General features: G+C 32.1%; 1 protein-coding gene across 7 annotated transcripts in view; it reads right to left on the bottom strand.

The window, feature by feature from the left end:
• The window catches only part of GRIA2 (glutamate ionotropic receptor AMPA type subunit 2), a 167,341-nt gene that overhangs the window by 62,644 nt on the left and 83,941 nt on the right, over positions 1 to 20,756 (bottom strand). For all 7 annotated transcript variants that reach the window (XR_004230324.1, XM_031943065.1, XM_031943061.1 and 4 more), the window contains exons 3-5: positions 19,807 to 20,046; positions 11,316 to 11,512; positions 4,142 to 4,195 (exon numbers count right to left, since the gene is read on the bottom strand). Coding sequence is in view for 6 of the 7 variants with exons in the window: in XM_031943065.1 (XP_031798925.1) it covers positions 4,142 to 4,195; positions 11,316 to 11,512; positions 19,807 to 20,046 (491 nt within the window). In the remaining variant the exon portion in view is untranslated. The remainder of the gene's footprint in view (positions 1 to 4,141; positions 4,196 to 11,315; positions 11,513 to 19,806; positions 20,047 to 20,756) is intronic.

Below are 20,756 nucleotides of genomic sequence, written 5' to 3'. Positions count from 1 at the left end.
ATCTTCATAGCATCAAAAAAAGTTGGATGACTTTCTCAGTGTCAGAGAAACTTTCCTACAAAGGAATATTTTATGATTGAAACATTGCCATGCTTTCAAGAGAGTCCATATTATTTTCTTGTTGAATATTTTGTTTTTAAGCATTTATTGTTTATTTTTGTTAATTTTAAGTAGAATGGGATCATAAACTTGAGATTCAAAAAGACAAAGAAGTAAAACAGATGAGCCCCTAGACTGAGGCATTAAAAGGAAAACAGACAAGTTTGTATTAGAAGTAAACTGAAATTGAAACCATTCAAACGGCAGTTGGTAGTTTGTAGGAGGAATTCCAGTCAACAGCTCCTATATTTCTCCTGGCTGATGTGAAATAAAGTGATCTCCATTGCAGTCATTTAAATTTTATTTAAATATGTGCACTTCTCTATTGAGAATATTCATAAAATACATGATCATTAATGATGACTTTTTGTGACTCTAAATTTGGGTTTTTATGTTGAGAGAAAGGAACCATCTTCTCAGAGAAAAGATTTGCTCAGCTTATTGTGGGGTCAGAGCCAGTAAAAGAGAAGTTTTCTTTTGTCAGAAGATTTAAAACTGTTTTTTGATTTAGATTCAAAGATCTAGAGCTAGAAGTAAAATCAAAGGCCATCTAATCTAATCTTCTAATTACACAGTTGAAGAGCTAAATTAGCATGCTCAAGGCATTAAAATAGAAGAATCTAGTTTGGATGCTAGTCCTTTGACTCTAAATCCAATACTCTTTCCACCGGACTACACTACCTTTGAACCTGATGAAATAAGATGATGAGATGATCCAGTGTAGCACTGAGTGAGCTGAGTATGTTTTGTGCTACAGACACCTCAAAAATAGATCTTTCTTCTGCAAAAAGGGAAAGGATACTGTGTGAAGATGAAAAGTAAGTCAAATTTTATGTAAATTTTTTTATTATTTTGTTTTTGTACTATCTTTATCAAAGTTTTGATAAAACTTTGATTTATCTGTAGTCCTGTGTTGCCAAAATCCAAGGTGAAAGATAATTTGGATAAAAGATAATTCTATAGCTTTAAAAAATCAACATTTTTTGTGTTATCAACCCATTCAACCATCTGGTAATGTCTATGGGATCCTTCTCAGAATATGTAATTTAAATGTATTAAAATATATTTCAGAAAGCAGCAAATTAAGTTGAAATAGCATCACAAAGTATTAACTATGTTACAAATATATGATTTAATTGGGTCAAAGTTTTTTTTTTTTTTTTTTTTACAAATTCATAATTTAACAATCACAAAATAAAACAGTTTTTCTGAATACATAGTAGAACAGAAACAAAAAATATTATACATGAAACTACAAATGTATAATATGTGGCACATTTTTTTAATCTAAATATTCAATAAACATGCAACTTTAAAAGCTTAATTTCTAGTTTCTGATTCTTTTTGACCTTCCTTATGTTCTCTTCAGTGCATTTTTAACTCAAAAGTGGCTCTCTTTTTCCTTCCTTCCTTCCTTGTTCCTTGTTCCTTCCTTCCTTCCTTCCTTTTTTATACTGTCCTATCCTTGTGCACAATTTCCTTCCTACCATTCCCAAAACTGGAAGAATCCAAAAGAAAACTAAAATCTTTGCAAAAAAAATATGAATCATCAGGTAAAATAAATTCCTTCATTGACCATGTCCAAAATGTATTTTTTCATTCCTCATCATATCTTTGTCAGGAGATGGGCAGCATGATTCATCACTTGCTCCTCTGGAATTGTGGCTGATCAGCATTCACAAATCCTTTAAAGTTATTCTTCTTTGAAATGCTGTTGTTAGTGTATAAATTGAGTGAGGTTATCACTTCACTCTCCCATCACAGAGACTTTGGGAAGCTTTCAAAGGAAAGAGTTGTTTGAAGAGAACTGAACAGACATTCTGAGAACTCTATTCCTCTCAGAGGAAATACGGATAAAGTATACTAGACTATTGCTAGATTGTTGGCAGGTTCATGGGAATGCACACAGTTCTTATTGTTTATTGGTTGTTGTTTGGATGATTCCAGTGTTTTTGTAGAGAGACTTTCACCCAAGCTTTACAGAAGTTATCACATAAGGGATTCAGAAAAGTAAAAGTGAAAAACCAGGCTGAACAACAGTAGAAATTGGTAATATATAGTGAGAGGATTTCTTATCTTTTTTTTTACTTGATTCTCAACAGCTCAGAAGGAATTCTGTGGAGCTAGGTGATACAGTGGATAGGGCAGCAGCCCTGAAGTCAGGAGGACTTGAGTCTCAGACACATAACATTTCTAGCTGTGTCACCCTGAGCAAGTCACTTAACCCCAATTGCTTCAGGGGAAAAAGAAGATTATATTTTGCTTATGTGCTTATTTATGTGTATTTGCTATTTGATATTATTAATAACTCAGATGTTTTTTTCCTTGGTGATTTCACCTACTCTCATAAGCACAATGACCCAGATAATCTTTTTAGATGTAGGTTTGACAATGTCACTTTCTTTATCAAAAATCTTCAAAAAACTTTTCAACCGGATACTCAAACCACTCTTTTTCTATACTCGGCTCCAATTTACTTTTTCACACTTCCTATTGAATTAAATCATGTATTCTTCATTGTAGTCAAACTGAACTAAGGTTCTTCCTCAGACATTTATATACATTCATTCAAGGTGTCCCTCATGTCTAAAATGCAGTCCTTTCTTACCAGTCTGTCTCAGTGCCTAACTCCCTTAAAGGACATGCTCATCTATTTCTTTCTTTTCCATGAAACCTCTGCCAATTCCCTCACTTACTAGTCTCTCTCTCTCTCTCTCTCTCTCTCTCTCTCTCTCTCTCTCTTCTTCTTCTTCTTCTTCTTCTTCTTTTTTTCCTCCTCCTCCTTCTCCTTCTCTCTCTCTTTGTCTCTCTCTGTCTCTCTTTTTCTTCTTCCCCCTGCCTCTTTCCCTCTTTCTCTGTACCTCTCTCTCTGTCTCTGTGTCTCTGCTCCCCCTTCCTTCTCTCACTCTCTCCTCAAACTAATCTATATTTATTTATCTATGCACATTGTATATCTCCACAGTGGAAAGTAAACTACTCAAGAAGAGGAACTATTTTTGTTTGTTTTTGCCTTTGTATCTCAACTGCTTTTCATAGTGTCTAAAATATATGACAAAAGCTTAATAATTTTAGTTGCATGGAACTGAATAAGGATATCTACTTATGGGAGAAAAATATGACTTGACATTTTTAATACTCAGCTTATAAATAATGACAAAAATGAAAAACTGACAATTATGACTTTTTGAAACTCAGCTGTAATTATAATATTTCTCATAATATTAAATGTCTGATTCCCTTATTAGAGAAAAATTCCATCAGTAGTCATTATCTTTTCTAGTTCTGTTATAACATCTCTCCTTGAGTTGGTAAGAATAGCCTGAACCTGCAGAGACTTCTGGAAGTTAAAGAATTTTCATTCTTCTCCTAAGGCAAGGAAACATTACAGTCTTCAAATCTCAGAAGTTCTTGTAGAGTCAGTTCATTTTCACTCTCCCAAGGAAAGATGTTAGCTCATACTTGTTACTTAAGTGCTAAGTATTAACTATTTTGAAAATTCTTCACACATTGATATTAATGTAATAAAATCGTGCTATTAGATAGTAATGAGGATAGAAGTTGGCCAGATTTTGAAAATAAAGAAGAGAATAACAGTTAAGACAAAATAATTATCTTTTGGGAACAAAAGAAATTGTCTTTGCTAAATATTAATATTTGAAACAAATGTTTATTTATTCAAGACATACTTTATTAAGTGCCTGTAATGAACAATGTGCTGCACTAAGTATGGTGGTAGGGATTAGAGGAGGGAAATACATTGACAAAGAAGGCATGGTCCCTTGCTTTTTAGATGATTAATAATTCATATCTTCCAACTACTTTTTGATATTTCTTGTATTATTTATAACCAGAGGGAAATGACTAGTGGTTTGTAAAATATGAAAAGCAAGTGATTCTGTTGGTCTGCAAAACCAGTTATAATCAAAATAGGTTTTTAAAAATATTACTCAGTTGTTCTAGATGCATTTCATGCATCCAAAAATATCCCCTCAATCGAATGCTTACTTCTACTAAAATAGTCAGTATTAATAAATTCACTTACCAGATTTGCAATGATGTAATGGTACCCCTTAACATGTTTTCCAATGGTAATAACCTGTCCAAAAGAAATAAAAATTAGTCCTTAATAAATGCTCTGAACATTGATTTAACTTGTAATGACTGATATAATTATTTCAAAAAATCAAATTATATTTCCTCTGATGAAGGCAGCTAAATATTAGAATATAAAACAACTTCTACAATACAGTAAAAATAGCATTTAATTTAGAACCAATGGAACTGATTTATAATCTCAATTTGTGCCAGTTATTTTGCATTTTGGAGACTCTCTTCATCTTCCATTTCTAATGATGGATCTTGTGATCTTCTAAGGGGTTCAGAGCCTAGGTTTCCTGGCTAAAATACAACAAATGTTCAGGCTCTACATTTGTTTTCTTGTAAAATGGAAAATAAACCTGTTATTGTTTGTTTGTTTCAGAGTATCTTTGCCTCTCCTTTGTGCCCTCTCCAAACCTTAGTGACATAGAGACAAACATCCGTGTGTACTTTTATGTAACGTGAAAATGAAGACAATAGAAAATTTAAGACATTTCTATTTGTATGAAATTAACAAGTACCACAAAAATTTTAAAACTTCCTTACTAATCTCTTCTTTTCCTTAAGTGTATACAATCCATTTGCATAAAATGGCACAAAACTAGATAATATCTGAATTTTCAGATTCAACATGTTTATCTATGTATTCTCTGCTTTCAAAAATTAGATGCCCAGGCACATTTTCAAAACTGACAGATTGAATTTATGAGAACAGTTGTGAACATAGAAAAATGAAATTCAGAGCTATAAAATTGCCTCAATTCTCAAAAAATCTTTTAACTGTTTATGGCAGAATTTATTTTTTTCTCCTTACTATTTTATTTCTCCAAATATATGTAAAAATAATCAACATTCATTTCCGAAAGATGTGGTATTCCAAATTTTTTCCCTCTTTCCATCATCTTCCTCCACCCCAAGAAAATAAGCATTTTGATATAGTTTATACATGTATAATTATGCTACAATTTATACAAATATCACTGTTCTCAAATTGAGGTATAATCTAAAATAAATAACTTCAATGCTGGGCTAATTTTTCACAAAAATTTCCCCAAAACATACCTAGACTCTGGAAAAACATACATCTTCTGGTGATCCAATTTGTTTACTTGTATTTGGAAGTAATTGTGAAGAGGCAGGAAATAAACAATATGAACACTCTCTGCTCTGCTTTATGCTCTGTGCGCTAACAGAAAGTTTCTTGTGATTTTGTACAAAGTTATAGGCCCAAAGGGCAAAAAGTTAGATAATAATCTGTCATTTTTACATTGTGTTTTGATAAAGAAAGGAAATATCTTTGATTTAACTGATATGGACAATTTCTGGTGCAGAAACTCACTTCATTAGTACAGATAAGAATTTATATATATGTGCTTATAGTTTCAGTGATATTCCTGGGGCACTGTTGTGTTCACATAACTAGGATGTGCCAGAAACTGGACTTGAACCCATGTATTCCTGGCACTGAAACTCTCTACTCATTCCCACCATGTAGATTCTGTGTTTTGCATTTAAAAAGATGTTTTTTCTCAAAAATTCTTGAGGTAGAGATGATAAAGTACTTTTCTTCCCATTTTAAAGTTGAGAAAGCTAAAGCTTGTAAGAGTAAAATGATTAGTCTACTATTGCAAAGCTACTATGTGTAAAAAACAAGATTCACTTGCAGTGTTCTTTATAATTATAGCATGCTATCTCTCAATTATGAATTGAAATCTGGAAAAACAAGAAAGCAAATATCTCAGTCACAGTCAGAGCTTTTATCTTGATGAGCCGATGGGTAATATTTGAACCAACAAATGGTCTGGTGGATTAGGAAAAGCACTAAATTGTATAAGCAGAGCTCCTTGGATATATGCCATTGATCATTACTTTGGTAAAAAAGGATGACTTTTGGAAGGGAAATACTTTTCTATAAATAAGTGCTTTTTAGTTTACCTTAAGAGACAGAGTCTATAATAATAGCTGACATTTTTATAACACTTTAAAGTTTATAGAGCTCTTTCTAAACTAATTTATTTGATCCTTTTAACAACCCTATGAGAAAGGTAATATTGTCCTTATTTTCAGATAAGGAAAATGAGTCACAGAGATGTAAAATGACTTGTTCTTGTTGCTGTTCAGTCACCTCAGTTGGTCCAGCTCTTCATGATCCCATTTGGGGTTTTCTTGGCAAAGTTACTGGTCTGGTGTGCCATTTATTTTTTTCCACCTTATTTTTATGATAAAAAAAAAAAAACTGAGGCGCACAAGGTTGAGTGATTTATCCAGTCAAAAATTAGTAAGTGTTAGAATCAGAATAAAACTAACTCTTCCCCACTCCTAAGTATACCACTTTCTCCACCACACTACCTAGCTGCCTTGATATGGCAGTTAGGATAGTAGTTGAGTTGTTAGACTTGTGGTCAGTAATATCTTTGTTCAATGTCTCCTTTTGACAGATACTGGTTATATAATCCTGGGAAAGTCACTTAACCACTCAGTGTGCCAGGAGATACTCTAAGTCTATAGGAAATAGAAGAAGATGTCAGCTTGCATTGGTGGGTGCTTTCTCTTTTATGAGTTTCCTATTCCAATGAAATCACGGGACCAGGCTCCTATTCCTATCCTTTATCCTAGTTAATGAAGCCACGGTCTATTGAGGGGAAAATTAGGAGATAGCAGAATGCAGAAGCTTGTATGTGTAGATAATATATATATATATATATATATATATATATATATATATATATATACATAGAGAGAATGTAAATATATAAATAGATATTATGTAGAATATAAATATATTAATATTTTTATCTATATATTATATAGAATTAAAAGATAGGAGATATATAGATACAGATATAGATATATATACAGAGAGAGAGAGAGAGAGAGAGAGAGAGAGAGAGAGACAGCGACAGAGAGAGACAGAGAATATATGTTTTTTTTTTTTTTGCAGGGAAGACAGATGACATGAGAAAATATGACCTCATTCTAACATTTGCTAACTTTGCTAAAAAGACTTAAGAACCTCTAAGACTCAAGTCTTTCCTTCTGAGCAGGGAGATAAAATACAAGGTTAATGAGGAACCTGCATTTCAGTATCTATAAGGAAGAAGATAATGAGACAATGAGAATCAATTTTCATGGGTATTCATTCAGCTTACAACAATTAGTAGCATTATGTTAGCAAGAGACACTGTATGAAAGTGTCAAACTTAAATAGATCCACATTACAAAACAAAGAGTTAGAGTAGGAAGGGACCTCAGAAGTAGTTTTAACTATCCCATCCTCATTTTATAAATGGGAAAACTGAGGAACCCCTGACGATGTTATTTGTCCAAGGTAATACAGTTTGGAAGTGCCAAAGTCATAAGTCATGATATTGAATCCAGAGCTATTTTCACTTCACCATAATTACTAATTTGCAATAAGTGAGATTTAGATTTTATATTTATCAATTATATTACCATAGTCAAGTCATTTAATCTCAGTCATACTCATTATCTTTATCCATAAAATAACAATAATAATAGCACCTACACACAGGGCTGTTGTTAAGACCAAATGAAATAATGTATGTAAAGCATTTTACAGACTTTAAAGCATTTTGTAAATGAAAATTAATAATAAGTTCTCTTCCCACAACTACATGAACCAGGCAAGCTATTATGTCTTACCAATGAATTGGCAGCAACAGTACACTGTGCTTTCAAATGAAGAAATTATATTCCTTCTTTTTCTCACCTACAGAGAATTTTTGTACTTCAAAATATATGCTACCATGGAAACAATTTCTTGATAAAAGGACTAGTTACAGCCTCTTGTGCTATATGGAATCATGTAGCACAAGATTTTTAGAATGTATTCTGAAGGTGAGTGCATAGAAATTTTTATTAAAGCTCTGTCAAATCCTTATATTTTACGATCATCAAACATTACAGATTAAATAGGTATGTTCAGGAGATATAATATATACTTGCTATTATATATGTATGTGTGTGTATACAAACACATATGTATGTATATGTGTGGGGTGAATATATATTGTCTTCCACTTAAGGTGATAATGTACAGAGTTATTAGGAGATGGAGATTAATGCTTTGATGAGGACATGGAAATATTATAAAAGGGTGTTGACAATATTGAATACCTTTAGGTAGAAACAATAGAACTTAATATAGAATTAGCAAGAATTGTGAGATAAAACAATAAAGTACTAATGCTAGTTTTATCTAGACTTTCATCTGATTTTTATGATAGATGATACCTATCTCTTTTTGTAATCTTAGGACTTTAAAAATATTAACATTGGAGCAGCTGGGTGGCACAATAGTTAGAGCACCAGCCCTGAAATCAGGAGGACCTGAGTTCAAATTTGATCTCAGACACTTACCACTTCCCAGCTGTGTGATCCCAGGCAAGCTACTTAACCCCAATTGTCTCAGCAATATATATTTATATTCAATCTAAAAAAACCACTCCTGTGAATTCCTATTTTCTAGAATTTGACACACACACACATATATAAGGCTTTAGGTTAATAACAAGTGTACTTCAAACTCCAGGGACTAAAAAAGATTTATCAAATTGTACACTTCTATAGAATATACCATTTGATTTTTCTCTCATAATCTTTTTGCCCTATTGAATTATTATAAATGTAATGGGAGTTCTATTTTGTTTACTAAGGATGGTATTCTGTCTGTTCAATCATTTTCAGTCATATCTGACTTCATGACACCATTTGGAGTTTTCATGGTATATAGATACTGAAGTGGTTTACCATTTTTTTTTTCTCCAGCTCATTTGACAGAAGAGAAACTGAAGCCAACAGGGCTGAGTGATTTGCTCAGAATCACACAGCTAGTAAGTGTCTGAGGTTGGATTTGAACTCAGGTCTTCCTGATTCTAGATCCAGCTCTCTATCTACTGAGCCATCTAGCTGTTCTAAGCATGATATTGTTATTTATAAATTAAAACTTCATTACTATTTGTTTGAATTTTTTTTTGTGCTTTCAAATTAATGAACCAAATTTTTATCCTTAAGCTGAAAAGAATTCAAACATTACAATCAGGATTCTTTTGCCTTTCCTTTTAGCAAACTTCTCAACCCCCCATTCCAAACCAGCCACCACTCAGATGGTATCAGTCAGTGATTCATCTGCTGATTCATTCAAGTTGCTGAATAGTTTCTAGATCTCCTAAATTTAAAAAAAGGAAGGAGGCACATCTTGGGTGTAGGAAGAAACAGGCAAGTGTGAAGTGTGATAGGAAGAGGAAAATATCCCAATAAATTGTATAGCATAGATCAAATGAATGCATATATATATATATATATATATATATATATATATGTGTGTGTGTGTGTGTATATGTATAATCAGTTTACTTTCAAAAGTATAAATGAAAATTTATATATGTAGTATGCTTTTGCTAGATACTTCTAATTTCAGAAACTTATCTGTGTGTCTATATAATCTATCAATAATCTATCCATTCATCCATCCATCTTCTGTTGATCAGCTATGTATCCATTTACTATCACCTATCTATCTACCTATTATTTATCCATCTTCTATTGATCTCTATATATCTATCTATCCATCTATTATCTATTTAACTATCTATCTAAATATGTATCATCCATTTGCATCTATCTATGCATTTATCATCTGTCTATCTGCATTTATTTATAGTTAGCTGTATATATGCGTGGTTCCAAGTTTTTCCTTTATTGAACGTGATCTTATAGAAGAAAAAAATAATTCTCATTTTTGTGCATATACCCTTTTAAAATGTCTTTATCAAAGACATTTTAACAGGTCAGAATTTCCTAGCACCATCGGAATACTGACAATGAGCATAGACTTCAAAAGTATTTATGTGCTCACAGATTATCAGGTGAAATAGGTCAACATTCAAGCAGAAGATAATAGAATTTATTTTTACCTACTATGTGCACATGGAGATAACAAATTCTACAATCACACAGATCTAACTTAAGAAAACACCACAGTTCAGCCATCTATTTTGTGATTGGCTTCTATAAGTGACATGAGATTATTTAGAAAATTACTTCTTTCAGTTCCCTAAATAGGAAACTAATGTCCCAAAGCATAAATACACCTCCAAAATCAAGACAATTGATTGCTTTATCATCTGTGGGCATTGTGATACCATAGAGAATATAGGAATAGTGTGAAGTCATTCCATTGCTGATCAGAGTCCCATAAAAGCCATGTTCCAAAAACTATCCCCCTTTTGCAAAGTGTTTTAAAAGTAATTGTCTTTACTACTCTAAAGAGAATAGAGCTAAGAAGCTAACTTTGGAGAACAGTAACCGTGGAACCAAAGGAAAAGGACTGAATTAATGTGGTAATTTCTAAAAGTGAGCATTCTTCCTGATGTCATAGGGTCTAAGCTTTGGAATCATAGTCCTCTTCTGACATTTTACCTTACGCAAATTCCTGAGTGTCCCTTAGTCTTGATTCTCTTAAGCAAAGTCTCTCTTTTCAGATATATTTGTTTCTATTATGCAACTAACTGACTCCTGTATCAGAATATGAGCTCCTTGAGAGCAGTCTGTGTTTTTGTCTTTCTTTGCTTTCTCAATACTAATCACAGTATCTAATATATAAAAAAGCTTAATAAATGCTTGTTGACTGATTGACTATGATCTAATTTGTCTGTCTCTAACTATAGTAGAAAACTTTCATAATCTAGAATTAGTAAATAGCATCTTTCCAGTGAAAGAAATTCATATTTAAAAAAAATATTACATAAAATAAAGACTAAACATGGGACAAATAAAGACCAAGGATTCAATTTAGATTTCTCATGGGGGAAACAAAGATTAGATAAGTTATAATGCAACCCATATTATAGTAGATTTAAGTTAATAGTCAAAACCATTAAGCTGTTAGGTCAGCAGTATTTTAGAGCACCTGCTATTGCCAACTGATGCCATGGATAATTTAAATGATGGCTAATGCTGTGTCACACCAAAACCATACTGCGAAAAACTGCTGTTCACGCATCACTCCCCCCATTGCTTATTGTAGTTGCTGACTTTGTACCAGAATTCTATATCTTGGAGTCATAGATTTAAAAAGAAAATATAGCACCACCTACTTGGTCTACAATGTCGTTGACTTTGTCTCGCTCACAGTCAAGGATTACGCGCCTTTCCTTTTTTACCTCTAGATCTTGAAACAGCGACCGGTAGGTTTCATCTTTCCTGTCATTGTTAATATTCCCTACATTGATAGCAGTCACTTGCCATTTCTTTTCAGCAGCAGAATCCAGGACAGCTTGCAATGTTGATAAGCCTGGGAGGGCACAGATTTAAGAAATAAATATTTATAAGTCCTTAAAGTCATTTGAATAGCTCGGTACCATGCCATATAACTTCAAGTTATTATGTCTGACAGTTTTGTTAGGTAACTAGATGATAACCCTTCTACCTTTCTCTCACCCCCAAAAAAGTTTCATCTAATATCTGAGATAGCATCTGATTACTTCAGAACCACATCTGTGAATGAAAATGCTTAGATGCCACTGTACTCAACAAAAGGAGCATTCTTTGGCAGAAAAAGTGAATTCATTCTTCAGAGACAGATGTTTGCTTTTAATATTACTGAACTGTGATTGCCTTTATTATCTCATATTTCTGAAATCAAAGACTAGGAGCACCTGTTTCTTTTCTTCCTGCTTGAACCTCATATCTTTTCTATTCTGTTTCTAACACCTCGATAACTCTCCTGTCTTGGAAAGATCAGGCAAGTTATTGTCAAGATGAAAGTCTGTTCAATTATAAAACCCAAGAATGGTATTTGTCCCATGGAAACTGCTCTACTAAATTCTACTGTACTCAACTAAACAATTTTAACAAATATTTTTATCATATCATGTAGTTTTCCATTACTGGAACTGATTGAACTAAGAAACTATGGCACATATGTAAAATCTTCAATTTCAAGAGACAAATCACTTATTTCAGATCACCACAATAGCATTTAGTATTCAGGAGAGTACAATTTAGCATAAACAAACATTTCATTTCCCAAGTGGAAGAGTATTTTATTCCCTAATATAAATTTGCTTTCAAGCCATTATAATTTGATATCAGATGCTTTTAATGTATATTACTAGAATTTTAATTGTTTATTTATTCAATCAAAATATAATATATGCTAGGGAACTAAAGATTTTAAAATATATATATAGATGAACCAGTTTCTTGAGAAGCTTACATTCTACTTTGGGAAATAACATATCTACAGATACATCAACACAAAATATTTACAAGGAAAATACATTGTAATTTTAGTAGGAAGGGCATTAACAACAGTGATGAGCAGAAAAAAAAAAAAAACAGAATTAGGAAGGGACAGAAGTTCAGTATTTAAAAATGCTAGAGATGTAAAAGGCAGAGATGAGAGATTAAAAAAGAAAAGCCAGTCCCATAGTTGAAAGAACAGAATGTGCCTTTAAAGAAAGCATCTAGAGAGATAGTAGATGGAATAGTATGTATAGGGAATACTACATAGGCCAGATTGTGCTGATGGAAAGAGTACATGAAGTGGAACTAGGTAAAGCTAGTTTTAAAAACTAGGTTGGGCCAGAATGTGAAGAGCACTAAATAACAAAAAAGTTTTTTATCATGGTTAAATGTCTTTGGGAGTTCCCCAGAGTTTGTTGAGCCAGGGGAGTGACATGATTTGAACTATACCTATGGTATGGACCACAACATAATATTTCCACTCTTTCTGTTATTGTTTGCTTGCATTTTTGTTTTCTTTACCTTCTTTCTAAATCTGATCTTTCTTGTGCAACAAGATAACTATAAATATGTATAAATATAGTATATTTAACATATACTTTAACATATTTAACATGTATGGGACTACTTGCCATCTAGGGAAGGGAGTGGAGGGAAGGAGGGGAAAAGTTGAAACAAGTTTGCAAGGATCAATGTTGAAAAAGTACCCTTGCATATGTTTTGCATATAAAAAACTATAATAAAAAAAATAAAGGGGAATACTGAAGCAAAAAAAAAAAAGTTTGCCTAAGTATTCCTCTGTCTTTAGAAAAGACAGAATTAAAAGCATTTCCAAAAGAGCATTGTGAATTTTACTTCCATTATTTCTGTCAATTGTAGAAAATATTTTGTGACATGTAGTCCAATGTCAAATTCTAATATAATCTATTTGATATCGGAAAATCAAAATTTATCATTTCAAGATGGTGAATGAAACCACTAGTGGATCTAAAATTCAGATATAGTAGTATATTGCAACATTTAAGAGAATCAGGCACCATGAGTCCCAAAAGCTTGGTTTATTTCATAAGTTAAAAATAAAATAAATAATTTTAGAAGAGTGGTCAGAATCAGTCAACTCCTTCCAAACTTTTATGGAACAGATGGATAATTCAGAAGTTGATTTAAAATTGAGATCCCATTTCATTTAGTCAAAAATCTTTCAGAAAAAAGAGATAAAAAGTTGTGATAGAACATTTTCAACACCTCATAAATTTCACAACTTCACTATGTGTAAATGAAATCTTCTATGTTACAATATAAGCTCATTTCCTCTCTGTTCAGCTTCAGTGAAGGAGGAAATCAGTTAGTCATCATGCTTACTATAGTAGCCATTCTTATGCTTGAATATAAATATGATTCCCCTCTGTCTTCACTTCAGCAGGTTATAAAGACTAAGTCCTTTTATCTTTTACTTTACATATGCATTTCTGAAATCATAATCATATTGCAAGTCTCTATATTCTTTGAAATACTCAAATGATTCTGTGATCTCATCAGTGTGTGTATTTTTTTTTTGATGATGCATATCACAACTTATCTCTAGCTTATATCCTCCCATAAGTTCATCATAAAGGGACAACTCATTATGATTATGATTTTCCACACTTTATCTTCAGAGGATAATAATGATGCAGAAAATCTGTCTATTGTTTATCTATTTTTTTGTTTTTGTAATGTGATTAGTTCATTTCTATTTTGGTCATACACTTCTTTGATGACCTCTCATTCTGGTTCTCCTTATTTGTAAGATCACATTCACTTCTATGCCTAATTATACCCAACCTATGCTTATATTCCCTTCTGGATGATAATTATGATTCTTTGGAGACCATAGAATACTATGACTCATGTGTTCAATGTAGTAGCATTAGTACAATGGGAATCCCCATATACCATCCATAGGTTTTGTCTAACTGGTGTGGGAAATATGAATTATAATTAAAGACAACATGTTTCATATATATATATTATATATATATATACACATATATGTATACACACATATATCTCATTTGAAGAATTAGCAAAATGTTTAGAAATATTATTTGTAATAATGGGAGTTCAGTGCTATAATCTGATAAGCACTACTAGGAAATTCAAGGATGGATAGCAATGAGTAAATGGATTTCATCAAGTGATAACTAATTCTAAATCTGTTCCTTGGCAGTTCTCCCTATCAATGAAAATGTAAATTATGGTGTTTTTTTAATCAGTTAGAATTAATTTAAGAAAGTAGTAGACTTTCAAACTCATTAATTCTACACACCAAAAGTCACTAATGGTCACTGCTGGTTCTCTGTGATTTAAATCTGTCATTATTAAAGTGAGTCATTTGTAACTGGTAAAAGCTAACAAAATCATCATTTGTTACACAGTTAAATCGCTATTAGAATGATTCATTTCTAAATTTGATTGGTTTAGTTTAATAGAAAATCAATGTTAATATTATTAAATCTATATGTAGGGCAATAGTAGCTAATCCATAGATAGGTAGACTAATATTCTTTATTACTGGGGATGAAGCTACTGATTCACCATCAGAGGAACATAATTTCAAAAAGAGATCTCCCTGTCTTTCCCATCCCAGGAGTATTAATAGATTTTAACTTATAGCCATGCAAATATTCCTGCCCTGAATAATTCCTTATAATCACCAGTATTCACTTTACAAGATAGTCAGCTAAGGTCAAGATGGTTATGCTTTGGGATCAGAGAAAGTCAACAAAGTCAACATCCAGTGGTATTCAAACCTGTGCCTCTAAATTTTCTTATCTGGAAAATGAGGTAATTGTACTAGACTGTCTACAAGGTTGAATCTTCTTGCTCTAAATATATAGTCCTATTATCCTATTATTCTGTGATCAATCAAAAGCTCTAAAATTGTTAGAAAATAGCATAAACAAGAAGTGTTAGCATCTGAACTGTGTCACACACATAAGCAGAGAAAATTAACTTATCAGCAGACCCATTTTGTAATTTAGAATGCAAATTTCTATAGGATGATTAAAAAATTATCTACAATTATTTTATTTTTCCCTCAATAGTATTTTATTTTCCCAATTACATGTAACATTTTAGCCATGTTGAAAAAGAAAAATCAGCACAAAAGGGGAAAACCATGAGAAAGAGAAAGCAAAGAAACAAATAAAGGTGAAAATGCTGTGTTTCAATCCACATTAAATCTCCATAATTCACTCTCTGTATATGGATAGCATTTTCTGTCCTAAGTCTCTTGGAATTTGTCTTGAAACACTATGTTGCTGAAAAGAGTTAAGTCTATCATAGTTGAATAGACCTAGAGTCCTAAGAGAGTGGTGTCGAATACAAATGGAATTGGGGACCACTTAACTATTCAAAGATTCTTATGATCTGTATATTGACTTAGACACATTAGCATTATATTTTGTAATTTTTTGTTATGATTTTTATTTTTTTGGTAAAAAATTATTTTGGTAAATATTTTCCAATTCCATTTTAATATGTTTTTGGCAGCCATCAGTGGGTCCATATTTGACACTTCTACTCAAAGGCGCCTTTGAAGGAATACTATTCAACCTTTTCATTTTGCAGATAGAACACTAAGTCAAAGGGAACTTAAATGACTGACCTATTGTCACACAGGTTGTATGTTTCTAAGTGGAATTTAACTCTGATCTTCATTACTCCAAATTTATTATTTTTTCCACTTTACTAGGATTGCTCTCAAAGTCTATCATTATTTGGGTTCATGGTAAATCTTGAAGTATGGTACACATGTAGTTTAGTAATTTGATAATAGTCACACAACAATCATATATATTAAATTTCAGAAAAAGAGACTTATATGTAAGTCTTTCTGACTCCAAAGGCAATCCCTACTCTAGAGCTCACATTTTGATTCACTCTATTTTTTAATACCAGAATGAAAAGGAACCACATGGATTTTGAGTTAGAAGAAACCATTTATTTTACAATACTTGTAATAAATTTCAGGATGAATATAAAATATATTTTCAAAATTTAGATAATTTAACTTAATAGATATAATTAAGCTCTTTTAAGGACAAGAACTGTCATCTCTCTCTGTGAGTGAGTGTGTGTGTGTGTGTGTGTGTGTGTGTGTGTAAGTGACTGTTTGTCTCTGTCTGTCTGTCTCTCTGTCTCTGCCCCTTTCCCTCTCTCTCTGTATATTTTTCTCTTTCTCTTCTTCTCTCTGTTTCTGTCTCTCTGTGTACACATCTGCCTGCCTGTATGTATCTTTGTCTGTCTTTGTTTGTCTTTCTGTCTCTCTCCCTCTCATTTTCTGTCTTTGTTTTACCAATATATAACACCTAATGCATAGTAAGTACTTAATAAGTGTTAAATTGTTAAATCATAGTTCCACAATGGGTTGTTTAGGGAAACTTGGATTTTGAGGGGCACATCCCTAAAATTTTAAATTGTTATCAAGGAGCACAATCATATGCCCTTGGTGTCATTGTCAGAGATAATGTGACTAAAAGAGAGTAGTGGTTACTATGTTGTGTTTTTCCTTTCTGTTTAAAATAGGTGCTAAAAAAATACAAAAACCAGCTTTCTCATTTGAATTGTGACCCAAAAGAAGGAGGAAAAAAACCCAAAGAAGCAAAGAAACACAAAAAGCTATGACTTTTAAGAGACAAATTACTCATTATGTAGAGGAGGTCAGGCATTTCCCAATTTCGTTGTGAGAGTCCTTACAAATGTACTTCTGAGAAAGAGTTTAGAGACAAAACCAGACATCACAATGCTTAAATCAAATCTTACCAAAAGCTATTTGATAATATCTTTAGAACAAGTCAAAGGTTTTTAATAGCACTTTAGTATGTGATTAGTTTCAATATCATTGTTACCAGACACACTTGAGCTCAATTGAATTTGCAGAGTTAAATGGTTTTAAATCTTTCCACTTAAAACTTTATTTAGTATTTCCAAAATAAAAGGTGTTAATCTATATTAGCAAAAGAATACTCTAAGAGTTCCCAATATGAATTTTTAAAAGAATGAATAAAGGCATGTAAGAAATATCATGATTCTTCAATTAGTATACTTATCAGCCTGAGTTCAACTTAAAGAAGAAATCTAGTTGCCATCACTTTCCAAAACTTCCCACATAGTGAGGTTTTTCAGGCTTCAGAGAGGACAAAGCAGTTTGCTTTGCACAAAAGCAAGAGTGGGGGAGGGTGATCTGTCAGCAAATGCTGATATAAATGCTATCCTCACATTTGTAAGGTGACTGCTTCAGAATAATTCATCACATTGAAATCAACATTTGGTCTAAATGCTTCCATAAATTATTCTATCTCATGAGAATAACAATATTCTTCCTCCCCAAAGCAGAATAAGAAATCTGTGGACCCAAACACTTTCTTTGAGCTAATGTATTGGTTGTTCAGTGGAACCTTATCATTTCCAGGTTCAGTATGATATTGGAGATTCATTCCTTAACTAAATACTCCTGATTAGAGAAGCGTGGCTCACATGAGATAACTCATTGATCAATGAAGAATTAAGTAACATTTACCATGTTTTCTACCCTTGCTAAATGACAAGAAATCCTATTTTGTGGCAAGAACAGTTTCCAATTTTCATTTGGAATTGTTGGTGTTCCAGAAATTTAATCAACAAAGGAAGTCTCCTAGGGTGCAGTTTATCTTTTGCAAAAATCTCCGTGGCTCCTCTGACAGAGATTTGACTTGGTTTCTATCAGAACTAAAACTCACTGAAAAGCACAGGGGAACCAAAGATAAAGCCATTCCCAAGTTTTCCAAACTGTACAAGCATAATAATTTAGAGTTTTATTCAATAAACATTTTTACTACAATATTTCTCTTTAATAGAATGATAAATAAATATAAAGTGTAAGTCATGGTGTATGTGCACATGCATGCATGTATGTGTTCATAAGCATGAATAGGAAAATATGAATTCAAATACTATATGTCACGTTTATGACACTGGAACCTCTCATGATTGCAAATAACTTGCCAAAAGTAAAAGTAAATAGATCTTCTTTGTTAGGTATTCTTTATGTCAATAAATCAAAATTATGTTCTAAATATGTGTTTTTGGAATCCATATCATATCATGTATTTCTTTAGAATGACAGGAACCCCACTATACTCAGGTCATTGTTTTGGAGGGTGGTTGAAAGAAACAAAGAAAGAGAGTGAGAGAGAGAGAACTGTCTATATGTGAATATAGTCATATGTGCATGCATATGTGCATGTTATATAGAGAGAATGTATATAGGCATACAATATGTACATATATCTATATATAGTGAATATGCATATGTATATATTACATGTGAATCTATGTGCATGAATATATATATATATGCAGAAATAAATTAGAAATGAAGAAACAAGCATTAAATTGAAATTAATTAGAGATAGAAAAATAGAAATATATACCATATAGATGGGTAGATATAGATGAGACAGAGGGGGATAAGGAAAGGGAAAGAGAGAGACATGTACATACATTTCTCTCTATGCACTCATGTATATATTCATATAAATAGGTATCTTTATAGCTATATTATATACCAATGTGTATGCATCTGTGTGCATGTATGCATATACATATATAACGTGTTAAGTATAATGATTTCATCAATATAGTGAGCTCCCCAATGCAGAAATTCCCTCCACTGATACAGATTAGCCATTCTTCTGGCAGTGATAGTCTTCTAAATTTTTTTAGGGTATTGAGAGCTAAAGCAACTTGCCAAGGTCACACAATTATTATGTGTTTGAAACAAGACTTGAACTCAAGACATCATGAAACTGAGACTAATTCACTATCCATTATGTCAAGGTTCCTTTCGATGATATTCTTAGATACTTTCATAGATAAGTATATATACACACATACATACATATATTCATGCCATCATTTTATTCATTATGTAAATTGATTCTTAGCTTGTGCCACATAATATCCAGTATTTAAACATTTGCAACATTTGGAAACATTCAAAGTATTCATAGGTTTGGTATTGGGGCAAAATATCTGAGACCCACTGTATTTTTCACTTTGTATCAAAATATTTCATCATTTTATAGACAATAACACTAATAAACAAATAGATTTACTATCAGGATTCCTCCAAAGTTTTGGAATGGGCATAACATTAAAATGTTAATTTCCCATATTATTTATCCTTTGCCCCCAAGTTATTTAAATTTATATATATGTATGTATGTATATCATTGAGACTCTATAACATAGAAATATCATCATAAATATCAGGCAAGCAGTACTCATCCCAATCCAACAAAATCAATGGTCTCTTACCTCTATCACTGTCATAAAGATATGCAAATTTGTCCCATTGGTAGTATTCAATCAAACTAAGAAGAGCTCCTTTGAGGTCAGGTCTCATTTGAATGACAAATGGATGTGTTCCATCTGTTGGGAAGCTGGGAGTGATGAAGGAGACATGAAGAGTTCCACAAAAGGATGTAATGGTATTTACAGACTTCTTGTCATAAAATCCAAAAATAGCATAAACTCCTCTTGAAAACTGGGAGCAGACTAGAAAAGAAAAATAAACAGAAAAAGAGAGACTGAATCATTACAAGAATAAGCAGTGATCTGTTTGAAATCTATTACTCAACAAGGTAAGACTAGAGATTACCTGAGCTTTGAATATTGAGATCCACAATGGATAAAACTAATAGGATATCTACACAAAATTCAGAACAAAATGGCAAATCCCTGGGAAGTAAGGGACCAACAGAATTCTTAATAAGGCGGAAACTAACATAGGTCAGAAAGGAAGCAGATAAAAGAATGCCTGTTGATCAACAATGGGATTAGGCCAATAAATGATCACTATACTTCTAGCCCGGGTAATATAAAGTGACTCAATTTCAAAACAAAAAACAAAAAAGAATAATTAAAAAATTAAAAGTAAAAGTCCTCTTCTAACCTCTAAACTTTAATGCTGATTGCAAAATATGATAGAAAGTCAGTTTCTTATATAATTCTCTTTGTCCAGCTCTGCCAAACATAAAAAATACCCATTTTATTTGGTATTTATTAAGTTCAGAATAAACATATCAAGTTGAATGTTCATATTTATTAAACAGAATATCTGACTAATTGCAGTACATATTTCATTTAAAAACTTGATGAATTAAATAATATTTTCTGTGTCAATATCTTGAGCACTTTGCTAGATATTATAAAGGAGGAAAGATAAGAATGGGGCCTGGAATTCACAGATGAAGAAATTCCCTCTC

Source organism: Sarcophilus harrisii, chromosome 6 (genome assembly GCF_902635505.1).
Source record: "Sarcophilus harrisii chromosome 6, mSarHar1.11, whole genome shotgun sequence".
Taxonomy (NCBI): domain Eukaryota; kingdom Metazoa; phylum Chordata; class Mammalia; order Dasyuromorphia; family Dasyuridae; genus Sarcophilus; species Sarcophilus harrisii.
Note: the sequence above shows the minus strand (reverse complement) of the source record. Positions and strands in the feature narration are given on the sequence as shown.